This window comes from Gymnodraco acuticeps, unplaced genomic scaffold, assembly GCF_902827175.1.
Source record: "Gymnodraco acuticeps unplaced genomic scaffold, fGymAcu1.1, whole genome shotgun sequence".
Classification (NCBI taxonomy): domain Eukaryota; kingdom Metazoa; phylum Chordata; class Actinopteri; order Perciformes; family Bathydraconidae; genus Gymnodraco; species Gymnodraco acuticeps.
The window spans coordinates 1,119,673-1,136,138 of NW_022992023.1; the positions used below are offsets into that span (position 1 = coordinate 1,119,673).

General features: G+C 39.5%; 1 protein-coding gene across 2 annotated transcripts; it reads right to left on the reverse strand.

Annotated features, from left to right (window-relative positions):
- Positions 1–494: 494 nt before the first annotated feature.
- Positions 495–13,018, reverse strand: frk (fyn-related Src family tyrosine kinase). 2 transcript variants are annotated; one of them, XM_034201518.1, is made up of 8 exons: positions 12,377–13,018; positions 9,129–9,250; positions 5,048–5,211; positions 4,764–4,932; positions 4,059–4,217; positions 2,722–2,903; positions 2,298–2,463; positions 495–2,116 (listed from the first exon to the last, which is right to left on the reverse strand). In XM_034201518.1, exons 1-8 carry the CDS (start codon positions 12,760–12,762, stop codon positions 1,908–1,910), a joined length of 1,557 nt encoding a protein of 518 aa, XP_034057409.1. In that variant the 5' UTR covers positions 12,763–13,018; the 3' UTR covers positions 495–1,907. The 2 variants fall into 2 exon arrangements, with proteins under 2 accessions (XP_034057409.1, XP_034057410.1); XM_034201519.1 differs by lacking the exon at positions 2,298–2,463.
- Between the last annotated feature and the right edge of the window lie 3,448 nt (positions 13,019–16,466).

The following is a 16,466-nucleotide window of genomic DNA, read 5'->3' on the forward strand; positions in this document are numbered from 1 at the left end:
GGGTCACTACTCCCTGATAGAGATACACACTATCAGAGAGATTTGAGTGCACACACTAAATGTCTCACAGAGTGTCAGCGCTCCCCTGTGAAAAAAAACACAAATTACATGAAGGCATATTTTTCAATAAACCAATTGAAGCTTATAATAATTTTAAAACGGTGTAATAAATGTTCTCCAAAATGTCCCTAACATTACAAAGAAAGGGGCAAAACTCAGGAAAGATGGTATTTGAGACTAGGGGGACACTGCATGCAAGAACAGGAAGTGCACAGGAAGGGACTTTGGCCACTCAAACCAACAGTGATTCAATATTTTTCAGGAAGTTGTCAACATTCTGGTCAGCAGAATAGACATAGACTTTGATTTCTACAGACTTAAAGGGGTGCTAATATTCCTTTTGAAGTCTTCCCTCTCATGTACATGTAAATGGTCTTCTCATTGATCTCATTCAAAACCAGCTTAGAGTAGTTCAGCAACCAATCAAACAAAGATCATAGTAAATAAAAGTCATTTAATAATGTAAAATACAGGATTATATAAACAATGGCATGGATATGATGTAATATTAAAATATGTTGGTCATGAAACTAAAAACATCATACAGAATCATCAGAGCATGAAATCATCCACCACTCACACTGAATGTGGACGCAGATCCGACACAAATCATTTCTAATGATCGGGCACATAGTGTTGCTTAGTTCAGTCATTGAGTCATTAGTCCAGGGGCAGGCTGGGAGATTTGGGGGCCTAGAAAAAAGGGCCAGCAGGTATTAAAGGATAAATAAGTAACATCTGTGTGCACTCATAATAATCACCTGTGCTGTCAAATTACTCCAATTTTGCACACAAATTACAAGGATATTACATTAAACAACCTTTAACACACCGTTTATGCGATGTCAAAGATAACACTTGTGTTTTAATTGTAAATAATATGCATTAGTAATTCTCTCCTAGCTATCAACAGTTCCAGATGCAGCAGGAAGCCGTTTCAAACCATGGAGTATTTTTAAAGATTTAATTTTCCCAGGAGTTGGTGGAGACCAAAACGAAGCTAAAAGAGGGTTTAGACTGGACGTGGAGGCTGAAGAAGAGTTATTACCAAGCTTAATAATATGTTGTTTATAATTCATTCTAGATGACAGTGCAGCTCTAATTATTAGTTAAAAATGTAATATAATGTTGTAAATGAATAGAAGGTCATTTTGGTTTGTCCATTCTTCCTTCAGGGCTCGGTAGAAACTGAACCACATCCATTCCTCATTTTAACTCTTGTACCTGTCTTACAGGGGACAAAGGCTTAAGTGAAACTATTTCATTATATAATCAAGGCGTGGCCTTAAGAGTGAAGTAGTAGTTTAGAGTCTTATTATCTTTCATTTACTGGGCCCCTTTAGCTGGGACCAACGACAGTCTCCTTCCTTTAAATAACCTTAAATCACTTGTAGCTATGCATTTAGGAATGGGTGCAGTTGAGGGCACCTGCCACTCTGGAACTGACGGAGCGTGTCAGAAGTGACTCGTGACTTATGGCAGGTAGCTTGGCAATGGAAAGAATGTATTGCACACATTCCTTTCAGCAGGAAGAACCAGTTGGAGGAGGAGGAGGACGGATAGCAGCTCTCTGTCTCTGTGCTTTAGTTACAGCAGCCTGTCTGAAAGTGCATTGAGTTGTCTAACAAAGACATGTGTCCTCACCAACTGCTGCATCCAGACCCACTCAGTGTTCTATCACATGCAGATCAAACATTTTAGATCCTTCACTTGACCGAGTGGACATTTTAATTACACTTCAATCTGTGAAATTGTTCATGCTTGGATTCAGGTGATTTTGATTTATTTTCAGTGCAGAAAGAATAGTTTATTTGTGTCTTCCAGCGTCTCACAGCTGGCTCAGAGTGCTAGTACCGGGCAGCATCGTCGTACGAGGTCACGTCCATGTCGAAGAAGTCCTCCAGCTTCCACTGCAGCGTCTCGAATGTGGGCCGGTCCGGCTCGTCCTGCTTCCAGCAGTCCATCATTATGTCATACATGACTTTGGGGCAGTTGGGGGGGCATGGCATCCTGTAGCCCTGGGGAACCCTCTGAACCACCTGGTAGTTGGTCATGGCTGGAGAAAAACACAAGGACAATGGTACTTATCTTGCAGACAATTATTTTCTATAGTCAGTTTACCTGAAGGGTTTTGAGACCTTTGGAAAGTTACTTAAAATCATAGAATTCTGACTACAATGTTTTCTATTTTTTCTAAATCTCAGAATGATTTATGACCAGCAAGATGAGAGTCTCACCGGGATAAGGCATCTGTCCAAACGTCATGATCTCATACAGCAGGATTCCAAAGGACCAAACATCTGATTTAATGCTGAACTTGTTGTCGTGCATAGCTTCCGGAGCGGTCCACTTCACAGGGAATTTAGTTCCTTCTTTGGCTTCATACACATTTTCATTCTCTTTCTAAAAACAAGACAATACATTATAGTTTGTAACTGTCAGTCAGTCAGCTTCATTGTAAAGATATGTTCATCCACAACATGACCAGACTACACTGATGTCTGGATGTTCACACAACCTGAGGCGTATTTTTTAGGCAGTAAACAGGGTCAAGTACTTATTTCAGGCTGTGTACATTTTTTCATGGCAGTGTATACTGTTGTATTTTAGTTTGTAACTATGACATACAGTATACTACAGCACTTTAAATGTCATACCCACCATGAAGACCCTGGCGAGGCCAAAGTCAGCCACCTTGCAGATGTTGTTCTCTCCCACCAGCACGTTCCTCGCTGCCAGGTCTCTGTGGATGTAGTTCTGAAGCTCCAGATAAGCCATGCCTGACGCCACCTGGGCAGCCATCTCTATCTGGTCAGAGATACCCAGCATGGCGCCCTTATCCTCTGGAAGCAGGACAGAGGAATAATCAGTGCAGTCTTAGCATGCTTAAAGGTCTAAAGATACTGTCATGGCATAAAGACAATGGTGATAGAAGTAAGTATATTTTTTATATATCTAATCTGGAGATGTTATTAAGATGTAAAATAACACATTTGCATGATATGGTGGTAAACAAAAATGTGTCCAATGCTAGATGGAAGCAGGAAACTTTGACAAATCTAAATTACGGCTGAATGATTACTCTTATTATTCTCTCTACTTAAATGTAGTGAGCATGACCTTGTGAACATGTCTTAGCCATGAGAGGTTACAGCAGTAGGGTGTATGGTGACTTATGGTTGATGTGAAACTACATCTCACACCCCACTGGGCAATATGTTCCTCCGCTGAGCTCAGACTCACTCTCTGTCTGCTACATGTGATCTTCACTGGCTTTATGCCACACTGAGAAGCCATCATTTGAGCATGTTAAGACTGCCCTCAGTTAAAGGTCATCCAGGAAATGCATTCACTTTTAAATAATATACATTCCTTCTGTCTGCTACATTTAATATATACAGAAACAAATATTACGGCAAAACATAAGGTTTCTCTAAACTAGCAGCCACAGTTTCACCCTAGAAGGCATGAATTTAGAGGTTGAACTTGTACGTTTGTGAAAGCATGAAAAGTATGAACGAACAAGCCTGCTAGCAGCTATTTCAAAATGGTCTTTTCTATACAGGCATTTAGAGTTAAACATGCAGGCCTAATGGATGTTCTGAGTGTCAGAGCAAGTGGACTGCTGGAAGATATCAGGGTTTCATCTGCAGAATTATTCCCTTACATTTAATTAAGAAAAATAATAAAACCATACAAATATTAATAAAAACTCAAGTTTAAGACGAACTCAATGGGAAAGTGGATGGAGCCAGAACCTGGAATGGATTTTGATGATGAAGGCAACTGGATCGTCTGGCTTAGACTAATAAAGAAAATGATGTTGAATATGGCGAACAAGTTTTAATTTGTGCACTGTAGGATCGTAATAGTTGTGTTGATCTGTGATAAATCTCTGCTGTCGCACTGACACTTGCAAACTAGCAGTGGACTTTGATCTGGTCATAAAGTAGCAGCAGCTCATAATGTCATGGGTAGATCAACATGAGGTATGTTACTTTGGAGGTAGTCCAGCAGGCTGCCGTTCTTCATCAGCTCAGTGATGATGTAGATGGGCTGCTCCATGGTGCACACAGCGTACAGCTGGATCAGCTTGGCATGCCTCAGCCTCTTCATGATCTGAGCCTCTCTCAGGAAGTCCTCCGAGTCCATGGTTCCTGTGATAGGTGGTACAGGGGGGTATATGAGCAGCGGTACTTTGACACAGCTGTTTTGCAGTGGTTGGTTACATTGTTCTTCGTCGCACTGTGTGTGATACAGTGTGTGTACACTCATTCTTACATAGATTCTTGGACCACCATCACGGAGGTCATGTTTTGGCTTGGTTTAGCGTCTGACTGTCTGTAGGATTACAGAAATGACTGGCCTGATTTTCGTGAAACTTGTGGTGGAAGTGTAAAACATCAAGGAAGAATCCACTACAGTGTGGAGTGAATCTTAAAGCAAGGATGGATATTATGGAAGATTATGTTTTTTCTTCACAAAACAGGACATTTGTGATGCATTTTATGCATAATATTAACTATAGACGAGAAACAACAGTTAGTGAGATATTGATTTCATTTTCAGATTTCATTTATCCCATCTCTATTAGAAGGATCAAATCAACTTCCACAGTTACGGTAACAGTTGTTTCCCCATCCTTAACACTAGCATGTTTCTGGTTTAACCCTTCCAGTAAGAGAGTGGAGGCATTAGTGTACCAGGTTTGAGGGTCTTCACTGCGACTGCTGTGGTCTCGTTCCACAGGCCTTCGAACACTTCTCCAAACTGTCCGGCGCCAAGCTTCCTTAGCAACTTGATGGAGTTGCGATCAATCTCCCATTGGTCCACGGTGTTGTAGGACAGGCCGTGAGTCTGTGGAGCCTCCATCTGCACACACAGGAAGAGTCAAAGTCTACTCACATCACCATGACTTCATACTGTATTCAAACATGAACTTTAGGAAGAAAACAAGGGATGAAAGGATTTGAGAGGATGTGTTTACCTTTTTGCAAGGCTCCCCCAGACGCACACAGAGGCCATCGGCCTCCTGGGAGTAATGAGCCACCAACTCCTGTACAGTAAGGAAGGATCGGGCCCTGGACACAAACACGTGACCATTCTCCAGTTTTTTCAGTTTGTAATGCTTCACCTTCCCACAGTCCAGCACTGAAACACAAGCCAACATCAGAGTTTACACAAGAGCAGGAATTGTGAGGTAAGGTTTCCTCTGACAGGAGGCTTCAAGTCTTTATCAAACAAAGCCTACGCATGTTTTGGGGGGCGTTCCCTCTCCTGTAGTGTGTCCTATAGGTTTTTGTGCATGTAAATGGTCTGTAAAGGCTACAATCCCAATGTTCCCTCCAGAGGGAGTTTCTCTACCACACACTGCTCCCCTGCCTGAAAAGCCTAAAATGGACGCCAGCTAACCAATCAGTGCAGAGTGGGCTCTGGTTTCAGACAGAGGGTGAAAAGAGGTGCTGCAGCACAGGCAGTATGAGAACAATAAAGTGCTTTTTGAACATTAAAGCATGGAGACATGTAGAGACACTACATACTGATATACACCTGAACATCAGCAGGAGAGGACTCTTTAAAGGAGAGACACTACATACTGATATACACCTGGACATCAGCAGGAGAGGACTATTTAAAGTAGAGACACTACATACTGATATACACCTGAACATCAGCAGGAGAGGACTCTTTAAAGTAGAGACACTAAATACTGATATACACCTGAACATCAGCAGGAGAGGACTCTTTAAAGTAGAGACACTACATACTGATATACACCTGGACATCAGCAGGAGAGGACTATTTAAAGTAGAGACACTACATACTGATATACACCTGAACATCAGCAGGAGAGGACTCTTTAAAGTAGAGACACTACATACTGATATACACCTGAACATCAGCAGGAGAGGACTCTTTAAAGTAGAGACACTACATACTGATATACACCTGAACATCAGCAGGAGAGGACTCTTTAAAGTAGAGACACTACATACTGATATACACCTGAACATCAGCAGGAGAGGACTCTTTAAAGGAGAGACACTACATACTGATATACACCTGGACATCAGCAGGAGAGGACTATTTAAAGTAGAGACACTACATACTGATATACACCTGAACATCAGCAGGAGAGGACTCTTTAAAGTAGAGACACTAAATACTGATATACACCTGAACATCAGCAGGAGAGGACTCTTTAAAGTAGAGACACTACATACTGATATACACCTGGACATCAGCAGGAGAGGACTATTTAAAGTAGAGACACTACATACTGATATACACCTGAACATCAGCAGGAGAGGACTCTTTAAAGTAGAGACACTACATACTGATATACACCTGAACATCAGCAGGAGAGGACTCTTTAAAGTAGAGACACTACATACTGATATACACCTGGGGCCTCATTTATATACGCCGTGCGTAGGATTCACGTGGGAAGGTTGCTTACGTAGTAGAAAGCCAAAAAAATAGGTACAGAAATGTTCCGACATTTTCCGATTCACAAAACATTGCGTACCGGCGTAAGAAGTGCGTACGGCACTTCTTACGCCGGTTTCCCTTTATAAATCACAATCAACTCGAAATGCGGTGCAGCTTTTGCGGGCTTCACGTAACGCCCATATTTGCCTATGAATAGTCAAAGAAACGCCCATTCATTCATTCTGACTGACTGCATGAAGAAGATCGCAGGAAATGACGACAGAACAGCTAAAAAAGACATCTCACACCGTGTCAGATTTTGGTTATTTTGGGGAGGTGGAGATAAATCATATTGTTTGGTGGATGCAGTTTGAACCAGAGTAGCAGCATGGAGGTCGGATCGTCACCAAAATAAATAAATAAGGGGTCCGAAAAAGGTTCATGACAAAAAAAATACACATAGCCTTCCTCAGGCAGTGTGTTTGTACCGGGGACAGGAGACCCCCCCTTGATGAGAGACTGTAAGAAATGATCGGGGAATCCCCCCGGTGTGGAGTCATGACGACTGGATCTGAATTATTTGTTTGTATTTGGTGGTTTGTGTCCCAGCTGTCGATCAGCAACTATATATCCATAATCCACCAGTTAAAGGAAATACAACTAATGTGTTGTGTTATATTGGCTTTACAATTGACCACATACTGTATGGTGTTCTTAGTTTCCATACCTCCTGTGTTTTACGAGCGACTTATCAAGTCTTGGCAAACGGCATAAAACACGATTAAACGTGATAGTATATAAAACCATGCTCGTATCAACCTATAGAAATGCAAAACGGCGTCAGTTTAGACGTAATTCTGTCCTCCTGCTTACCGCATCATTTATGAGAAAACATTTCATAACATTAACACAACATATTCGAGGTGGTTTTAAATAACATATCCGTATTTATTTATTTCTCCAAGTTATGTTTTTGTGTGCACTGAGGAGTCTCAAACAGGCGTTTGTTTAATCATTTTAAGATTGGCTTTAATCAATGTTTGAAAATGAATTCTTCATATATGATAAATGAGAGGTAACATTTTATTTATGGTATTATTTCCACATATTTCTCTCCATTCTTCCTTCTGCCAACGGTGTCGAAGTTTCTCGTCTCCCGTTGTTGTGCTTAGTGCGTACGCATGGGTTAGAGTTTGCGTGGAGGACAGCACATTTTCCCGTCAAGTTAGTATTTTATAAATCGCAAACATTGCGTCGAAACTGGCGTACGCCATTTTTTGAGCGTATATCCCTTTATAAATGAGGCCCCTGAACATCAGCAGGAGAGGACTCTTTAAAGTAGAGACACTACATACTGATATACACCTGAACATCAGCAGGAGAGGACTCTTTAAAGTAGAGACACTACATACTGATATACACCTGAACATCAGCAGGAGAGGACTCTTTAAAGTAGAGACACTACATACTGATATACACCTGAACATCAGCAGGAGAGGACTCTTTAAAGTAGAGACACTACATACTGATATACACCTGAACATCAGCAGGAGAGGACTCTTTAAAGTAGAGACACTACATACTGATATACACCTGAACATCAGCAGGAGAGGACTCTTTAAAGTAGAGACACTACATACTGATATACACCTGAACATCAGCAGGAGAGGACTCTTTAAAGTAGAGACACTACATACTGATATATACCTGAACATCAGCAGGAGAAGAAAAAAGGGACTCTTCATAACCTTGAATTAGAATGCAAACATTACAAAAGTGTGTTTTTCTTTGTCAATGTATTGCTGCCTAAAGAAATAAGCATGAACAATATATTCTAATGATCAAAATCTTAAAAAAAAAAATGTTGTAATAGAACAATAACTATTCATTCATATTATTGTATTCAGCCTTTCCTAGATTAACTGGGGTTCTCTGAGGTTCACACAATACTATTTATTAAATATATTTAAAACCATTTGTTGCTTGGATGCCTTGCTATTAAATAAGTAAAATAAAGATGGGTTAAATGCATTTTCACCGTATTCCCACACACTCTGTGAAATAACCTGGGGCTGATGAGGTCATCAACTGGCTGTAATTAATGAACATGGAAAGAATTCAGTCATAATGGAAAGAGCAAGGCCGGAGTGAGAACACAGATTAGAAAAGAGGGAGATAAAGTTATCAGCCTGCTTTATGGGAGCACAGACCTCGATGTATTCCACTTCATGACCCTGAAACCACTAATCCTTTGAGTCAATTGATGATAAGAGATCTTAACAATAGGGTATTTGGAAATGTGTGTTTTGTGGCAGAGAAGTACGCACACAGCAGAATGGTACAATAGTGCGATTATAATGAAGTCAGTTTGCTTTAAGAATGTTCAGACAATGACAGACATTACTACAGCAAACAGCTTCCCAAGTTATGATACGTTGATAATTATTCTGATAGTGTAGCAGTTCATTGATAGAGGGTTTACCATATGGCTTTTAAAATCTCCTTAATTGTTTCAAAGGAAAATCATTTAAGTTATTATCTATAAGTGACTTCACTTCCTGGAAATCCATTTTGAGATATATGTATTTGTTCACATTGTTTTAGAGACCAGTAGGGTAGGCCCAGTCTTCTCTCACCTGAGAGGGAGCGCTCGCCTCTCTGACTCTCACAGTTCCTGATGAGGAAGGCTCCGTGCTGGTTCCCCTCTGCCAGCAGCATCTTCTCTGCATCCAGCCGCTTGGTGTCGGGAAAATACCATCTGCAATCACAATGTATGAGGAAGCAGAACTTGTCAAATGTAAAGGCTGTAAACTGCATTATCAATACTTTTATTGATTGCAAACTGTGAACTGTCTAAGCACTAAAACACTGTATAACACCATCTCCTTCCCCCACTCAAAAATGCAATGCCAATTTCTGGGTCGTTCTACAACAATACATCATCACTGCACCACTCTTTGAAAGGCTCATCTATGAGCCACACAGCTGCATGGGGGGGCACTGCGTTTAATCCACATTCACCACAAGCAGGAGTCCCAGCCAGGCTGTAGAAGTCTAACCAATAATTGTAGTATTTTCATGATTTTATGGAATAAGAACATAGAATTGATCTAAAATTATACTTAACCCTGAATTAAGGCTGCTCAATTAATCGTATTTTAATCGCAATTACGATTATGGCTTGCAACGATTACGAAAACAACGTAATCGAAATATAACAATTATTTTTGTATTATTAATTTTTATATTGGTTTTTCAGTTGAGTTATACTTAAAGTTCAGGGTAATCAACTGTTAAAAACATACTGTTCAAAAACATTTTCTTCAATAAATTGATCTTTTCAAAGTAAATGGATCGTTTTTAATAATGGTGATATCAATTATTGACCCAAATAATCGAGATTATGATTTTTGCCATAATCGAGCAGCCCTAGTTTCTAGCAAAATATTGTTATTTGGTCTTAAATTGTAGTTCAACATTTATTTCCTGTTACTTCTGGACCATGACGGTGGCCAGCCTTTAATGTTTAACTGAGTGGAATATGTTGAATATGTTTTACCAAAATGTTGGCTATATGTTAAGGAGTTTTCAGGTTGTGACAGTGCACTGCAACATATTTATTGGTATTTATTTAAATGTACAATATATTTGATTTTGTATTGGTTTTTCAGTTGATTACCCTGAACGTATAATTCAACAGTTAAAAAGTTCAAATTATTATTTGTATTTGTTTTAAAGTACAATAAATGGATGTTCAATACAATTATTGACCCAAATAATCGAGATTATGATTTTTGCCATAATCGAGCAGCCCTACCCTGAATTAGTTCATCATGACAGACATACATATGGGGGTCAACAAGGGGGCCCACAAGTTATTTCTTTGCCCAGGTTGCCAGGCAGATGGTTCCGGCCCCGGATCAAACTGAAAATCTCTACAGACTACATATGAAAATAACTGGAAGCTCACATTTATCAGAGGTGAGCCAAAACAGAATATAAACATTTTGGACATGTATTAGGAAATGTGCAATGTTACATTCATCAAAGGCTAAATGTAAAGCACCAACCCACATCAAATTGGAACTCCTCCATCTGTCTCAGGTTTTTTGTGAGGTTAACTATGACACAAATGATGCGGAACATTTGTCCATGAGAACAAAACAGGAAAAACAGCTAGGAAGAAACAGGTTTCACTGAGAGGCCGAGCATGCTGAGAATGAGTCACAGACACGGGTTGGACCTTTGTGACAAACTATTTCCAACCATTCAGCTACACGCAGAAATAGAGGAGATAAAAGCCTAGTTCTTTGTTGTGTTAGTGAACACAATGTGTGTAAATGTTCGCATTCACAGAACTGTATCTGAGCGAGGCCTTTCGTAGAGCTGGCTACCTGCAGCCAAAAATAATCATGCTGCAAAACAAGTTTCTGGTAGACAGATGAAGTCATTGCTCTGAAACAACACAACATCAGCGAGGTGTTTCAAAGCATTGTTGCATGTGTTTTCAGACTTACTGCCAGGAAATGATTAACCTGTAGGCCTACATTTCCTGCTCACAGATAATCAATAACTAGTTTAAGCCAAGCCTTTGCTTTGTAGCATTATTCAGCAGTAAAGACCTATACAAATAAAACTGATCCGCCTTGTACATCTGTATCAAAATACAAAGTTATGGCTCTTAGAAGACCTATATTCTGTCAGTCAGTAGGATTTCCTAACAATCTTGGAACACAGGCATTGGAAGTAACTAAGTAAATGTACTCAAGTACTGGTTCAATTTTGAGGTACTTGTACTTTACTTGAGTATTTCCATGTAATGCTACTTTGTACTTCTACCCCACTATAAATCAGAGTTAAATGGTGTACTTTACTCCACTACATTTATTTAATACCTTTAGTTACTTTACAGATTTCAGGGTTCATACACTTTTTCACCAATAATTTTCAATGACTTTTCCATGACCTTTACCTAATTTTCCATGACCAAAAACATTACTCTTTCTCAGCGGTAGGCTACCACTGAAAATTGTTTATTTTAACATGGAACAGGAAAATAAGGTCTGAAACAAATCAAATAGTAGACTTACTAGCTTCTACACGCTAAAGCAACTAAAATCTCTCACCAGCAAAACACCTCGTCAGTTAAATGCCATTTTACGTTTCATTACAACACAGTATTATTATCATTATATTATTACTATTTTGTTGATTAGATAAAATATATTTGACGCAACTTTAGTTACATTTCCATGACTTTTCCAAAACTTTGGGACAAATATTGTTTTCCATAACTTTTCCAGGGCCTGGAATTAGCATTTTAAATTTCCATGACTTTTCCAGGTTTTTAATGACTGTAAGAACCCTGAGATTTTGATTCATGATATGAAATCTAATCAAGTGTTAAATCAGACTCTAGTTCCACCTGGAGTAAATCCACCAGCTACCCTGCAGTATACAAAGTCATTCAAACTAGCTGCACCTTCACCAGCTTTGAGAACACTTTCATGATCAATCCTTATAAAACATATCATATATATTATTCTGAAATGGACCAATCTGCACAATGAATAATTTTACTGTCGCTACTTTCACTATATTTTGATGATAATAATTTTCTACTTTTACTTGAGGAACATTTTGAATACAGGACGTTTACTTGTAACGGAGTATTCATACACTCAGAGTACTTCTACTTTAACTGAAGTACAACATCTGAGTACTTTTACTTTAATTTAAGTACAAGATTTGAGTAATTTCCACCTCTGTTGGAAGATAACAAGGTAACTGGGAAACTCTCTGGTTGGGCTTGAAGAGAGGGGGAGCACTATGTTGGAGAACTCTAAATGAATATGGAAGCAGGAACTGAAGATGGTGGACTCACGGTTCTGCATCGATACTCTCCACAGGGGCCACATAGTTCGCCGGGATGTATCCCTTTTTGGGCGCCGATACCCCGTTGAGGGCTTTGGCAAACCACCAGTCCCCAGCGCTTTTGTCCAGAGCCTCCAACGTGTCCCCGGTGCGGAAGCTCAGGTCCTCCTCCGTGCGGGCGTTGTAGTCATATTGGGCGATGTACAGGTCCCCGGCACCCCCGGGCCCCCCGGCTGGGAGCGGTGGTAAGGTGCGTTTAGAATGAAAGTCTGCATCTACTTCACTGTCAGCAGCGGGATTTACAAAAACCGTGACACCCTTTTCCTCACGGTTCGGCTTTTTAAAACATTTAAAAAAACTATGCCAGCACGAAGAAAAGCTGATCTTCGTCCCCATGGTTCATCCGTCAATCACAGCGAGTCATTCCTGTCAGCAATACGCGGAACAAGTTCGGGGGAATCCCTCCTGCGCGATCATTATCCACTTTCCATAAAAAGATCAGTGAGTCATTTAAATATTCCGAGACCTGGGAGCAGTGTTTGGCCTCAGCACGCGCGCGCGCGCGCGCACACATCACCGTGGCCGTTTCTCAATGTCGAGGAGGCTTGCTTGGTACCACATGTATGCTGGGCATTTCAACCATGATTTAAACCATTTGGTCTAGCTGCAGCCGCAGCAAGTACACGACACGCCCCCTACACGACACGCCCACCTGACACGACACTACGGTGACTGAGAGACGTTGATACCGTACATGGCAGATTAAAAACGAATTGCAAATGTTATTGTAGCATTTTAAGCAACTATTAGGCAAATACATTAATAATCTAGTCTATCCATTTGAGACACAACAGTATATGACTTTAAGCACAAATCATTTTGTCTAATAAATTAAAACAAAAAAGGGACTTAGTAAACTTTATTTTTATTTTTTAGTAGGCCTACATATAAAATAGGTAATAATGAGATAATCTATTAATGTTTGTCTAACTGCTACATATGTATTTATACATACATGTATATATTTATGAACATCTAAATATAGTTGTTACAGGTTTTAAGATATAAATAATCACATTAAGGTTTCAAACAGGTTCATGTAAGGTAGCCTACTATAACATGAAGACATGATTTTTAAATTTCTGAATCTCACATTATCCTGTAAATTGGTATATTATTGATATGGGCTGGACACCCCTTCACAATGATCATCATTTACTAGATCAAATCAGGAGGGCCAGTCAGGCCACTAATGAGCTCAATCATTCACATTTATTATTATTACTTTATAAATTAAGAGTGCTAGGCGTCTATTACAAAACCTTTGAAGGAATCGTCATGCATTCTGAATGTTTCTGTACTTTAAAAACAGGCTTCATGGCTCAAGATCCTGTTCATACTAATTTGTGAATTTAACATCCATATTCACTCTTCAAAATTGAAACATTTTTTGTTAAAGCATTGCAGGCCTAAAGCTCCACGTCAGTGACCTATATTTAATTTCTTCCATCAAACTTTAAAAATGGCAAACAGTATGTTTTTAAAGATTTAATCTTTTAACAAACAAAATATCAACTTTGAACAGAAGGGTTTAAAAACACGTTTTTAATGCAAATAAACTTGAAACATAAACCTATTTGTCATTTCAAAATTCACTTTTATTGTCTGTGTGAAACGCACAGTAGGCTATGAGCGAATACATATCAACATTCAAAAATTACAAAGTCGTACAATATATATCATGTGCTACTATCCATTAAGTATGATAAGAGTTTTCAGCCCGCGACCCCCAAAATAGCAGTGCCAGAGACTGGCGACCCCCGACGGGATAGTGATCTCCAGTGTGCTGGGCAGTGTGGCGGCGGAGGGAGCCGAGGGCACCACCAGAGGAGAGGCGAGCGATGACAGCAGCATCACCGTGGTGCAGAACGGGGAGTACCTGGGCACGGCGCGGCTCCCCGCACAGACTGAGGGGACTTGTTACACGGAGCCCATCACCGGACCGAGAGTTTGATCCTGCCTGCGGCGGGAGAAGGCGGTCTGCTCGGCCTGCCCTTGGCTCTGGGGTCCCTCCTTAAACAAATACATAAAAACCTTTTAAATAAAACATTCATCTTAACAGATAAGATTTGATCATTTATTTTAAACGTCAGGCCTACAGCATGGCCACAAACCCCATCTAAAAACAGAGGCTCTGTCCTAATTACCTGATTGCATCCACCTGGCTCAACCCAATAACTTTATATAAGTTTACTTTAAACCACACTTGAAAAAATAATATAAGTATACATATGTAGGCCTACACTAGGGTTGCCAACCGTCCCGTATTAGCCGGGAAACCATCTATCGTTTTTCCAACCCAGTTTAGATTTAACCACGCCCACTTCCGCATTACGCAAGGATCGACGTAGCTCTACGCGATAGCGTCATAGACGCGGCACACCCCAGATCTGAATCTGACAAGCGAAATACCATCCTTTTAAACACCGCATATTAATATATACAATATAATAGTGCTTCTTTGTCAATATGACTGACGACCACACTTATGCAGTGCTGAGGTAATGTTAATTCATCATTTAATATTAATTCCTGATGGATATAAGAGGGATACATTAGCAAACATCTGTATATATAGCCTATATATAATGTTTTGTTTTTTTGTTTGTCATGTAACATATTTACGTTTTGACCTTCTGTTTAGGATGTAAAGGTATCTATTTAATATTTTATTTAAAGATAGACATTTATAATATGTTATAAATGTCTATTGTTATATAATACAACATAACATTTGACATTAATAACAGGCATGATTATAACACAGTCAACCCTTATTCAGAGTGCCTAATAAATGTTTTGTTTTTTTTACAGTGCAGATTTTGGCTTTTTTGGGACCATCGCACATGTGTGTAAGTAACAAGTACGCTGTATAATCTGCAACAACTGTCAGGTGGTGTTATCTTTGCAAAAGAGCCCCCACCAATATGGATTTTGAAAAATATCTTTTAATTGAAATATGGGAGCAAAAACAAAAGGGTAGAATTGATCATACCATATTATGTTATTATTGCAACTGTTTTTATTATATTGTGTTGTTTTGTTTATATATATATATATATGTATGTGTGTGTACAAATGAATTCATATAAAGTGTATATATGTGAGTGTGTGTATAAATGAATGAATACATCTGTGTGTATACATGAATAAATACATGTGTGAGTACATATAAGTGTGTTTATATATATGTTTATAAATGAATAAATATGTGTATATATAGCCTATATATAAAATGAAGTACACAGTAATAGTCAAGGTTATATTCAATATTCTGCACTTACACCAGCTGATAAGATATTTAAAACGTCTTTTGTTTGTCCTGAAAACGACATTTGAGGATGCACACAGGCTATTTATAGATGATAAAATACCAGTAATATAATCTCAGGACTCTTCGATATGGCTTTGATTACAGGATCGTTTACTTTCAGTCAACAAATCCTTTGGAAAGACAAAAAACAACTATTCAATATCCTGCTTTACCGCGACCGCTATAACTGCCGAAGAAGAAGTCTATGACGCTATCGCGTAGAGCTCATAGACTGTATATATATAAATGGACGTAGGGTCCGTGACGTCACCCATAGGATTCTGCAGAGTTGCCGTGAAGCCCTTAGTAGGCGGAGTCGGCCACTAATGGCTCGACTGTGACGTCAGAGTCTAATCCCGCCTGCTCCAAATAAGGGCAAAGAGGCGGAGCCGAGGCGGGACCTGCTGCCTCCGAACTGGAAGTAAACAGAGCTAGCTCAAGCTAAGAAGCTAAGCTAACATGAAATACATGCATACCAAGTTACTGCTAACAGTGTAGTTCCCCTATATAAACGTTACATTCATAATCAAATGAGACAATCTGCAAGAGAATTAGCTATATTTTGTTATTCTTAATGCTTGTCATTCACACGTTAAGAAAAGAAGTACCGATACATAGCAGAACAATTGTGGCGATGTTCAGCTTAATAAGCCTTATTCAACATAATTTATTTAGCTAATACTACAGCAGGCGAACCAAGTCTGCGTTTCGCTGCATTCCTTGATCT

What these genes read in the sequence shown, in the direction of transcription:
- frk (XM_034201518.1), bottom strand. Translation starts at nt 12,762, where the DNA reads ATGGGGACGAAGATCAGCTTTTCTTCGTGCTGGCATAGTTTTTTTAAA. An exon ending in TGGGGGAGCCTTGCAAAAAG is followed by an intron (nt 4,933 to 5,047) that starts GTAAACACATCC and finishes CTGTGTGTGCAG; the next exon opens with ATGGAGGCTCCACAGACTCA. An exon ending in TGGACAGATGCCTTATCCCG is followed by an intron (nt 2,117 to 2,297) that starts GTGAGACTCTCA and finishes GTTTTTCTCCAG; the next exon opens with CCATGACCAACTACCAGGTG.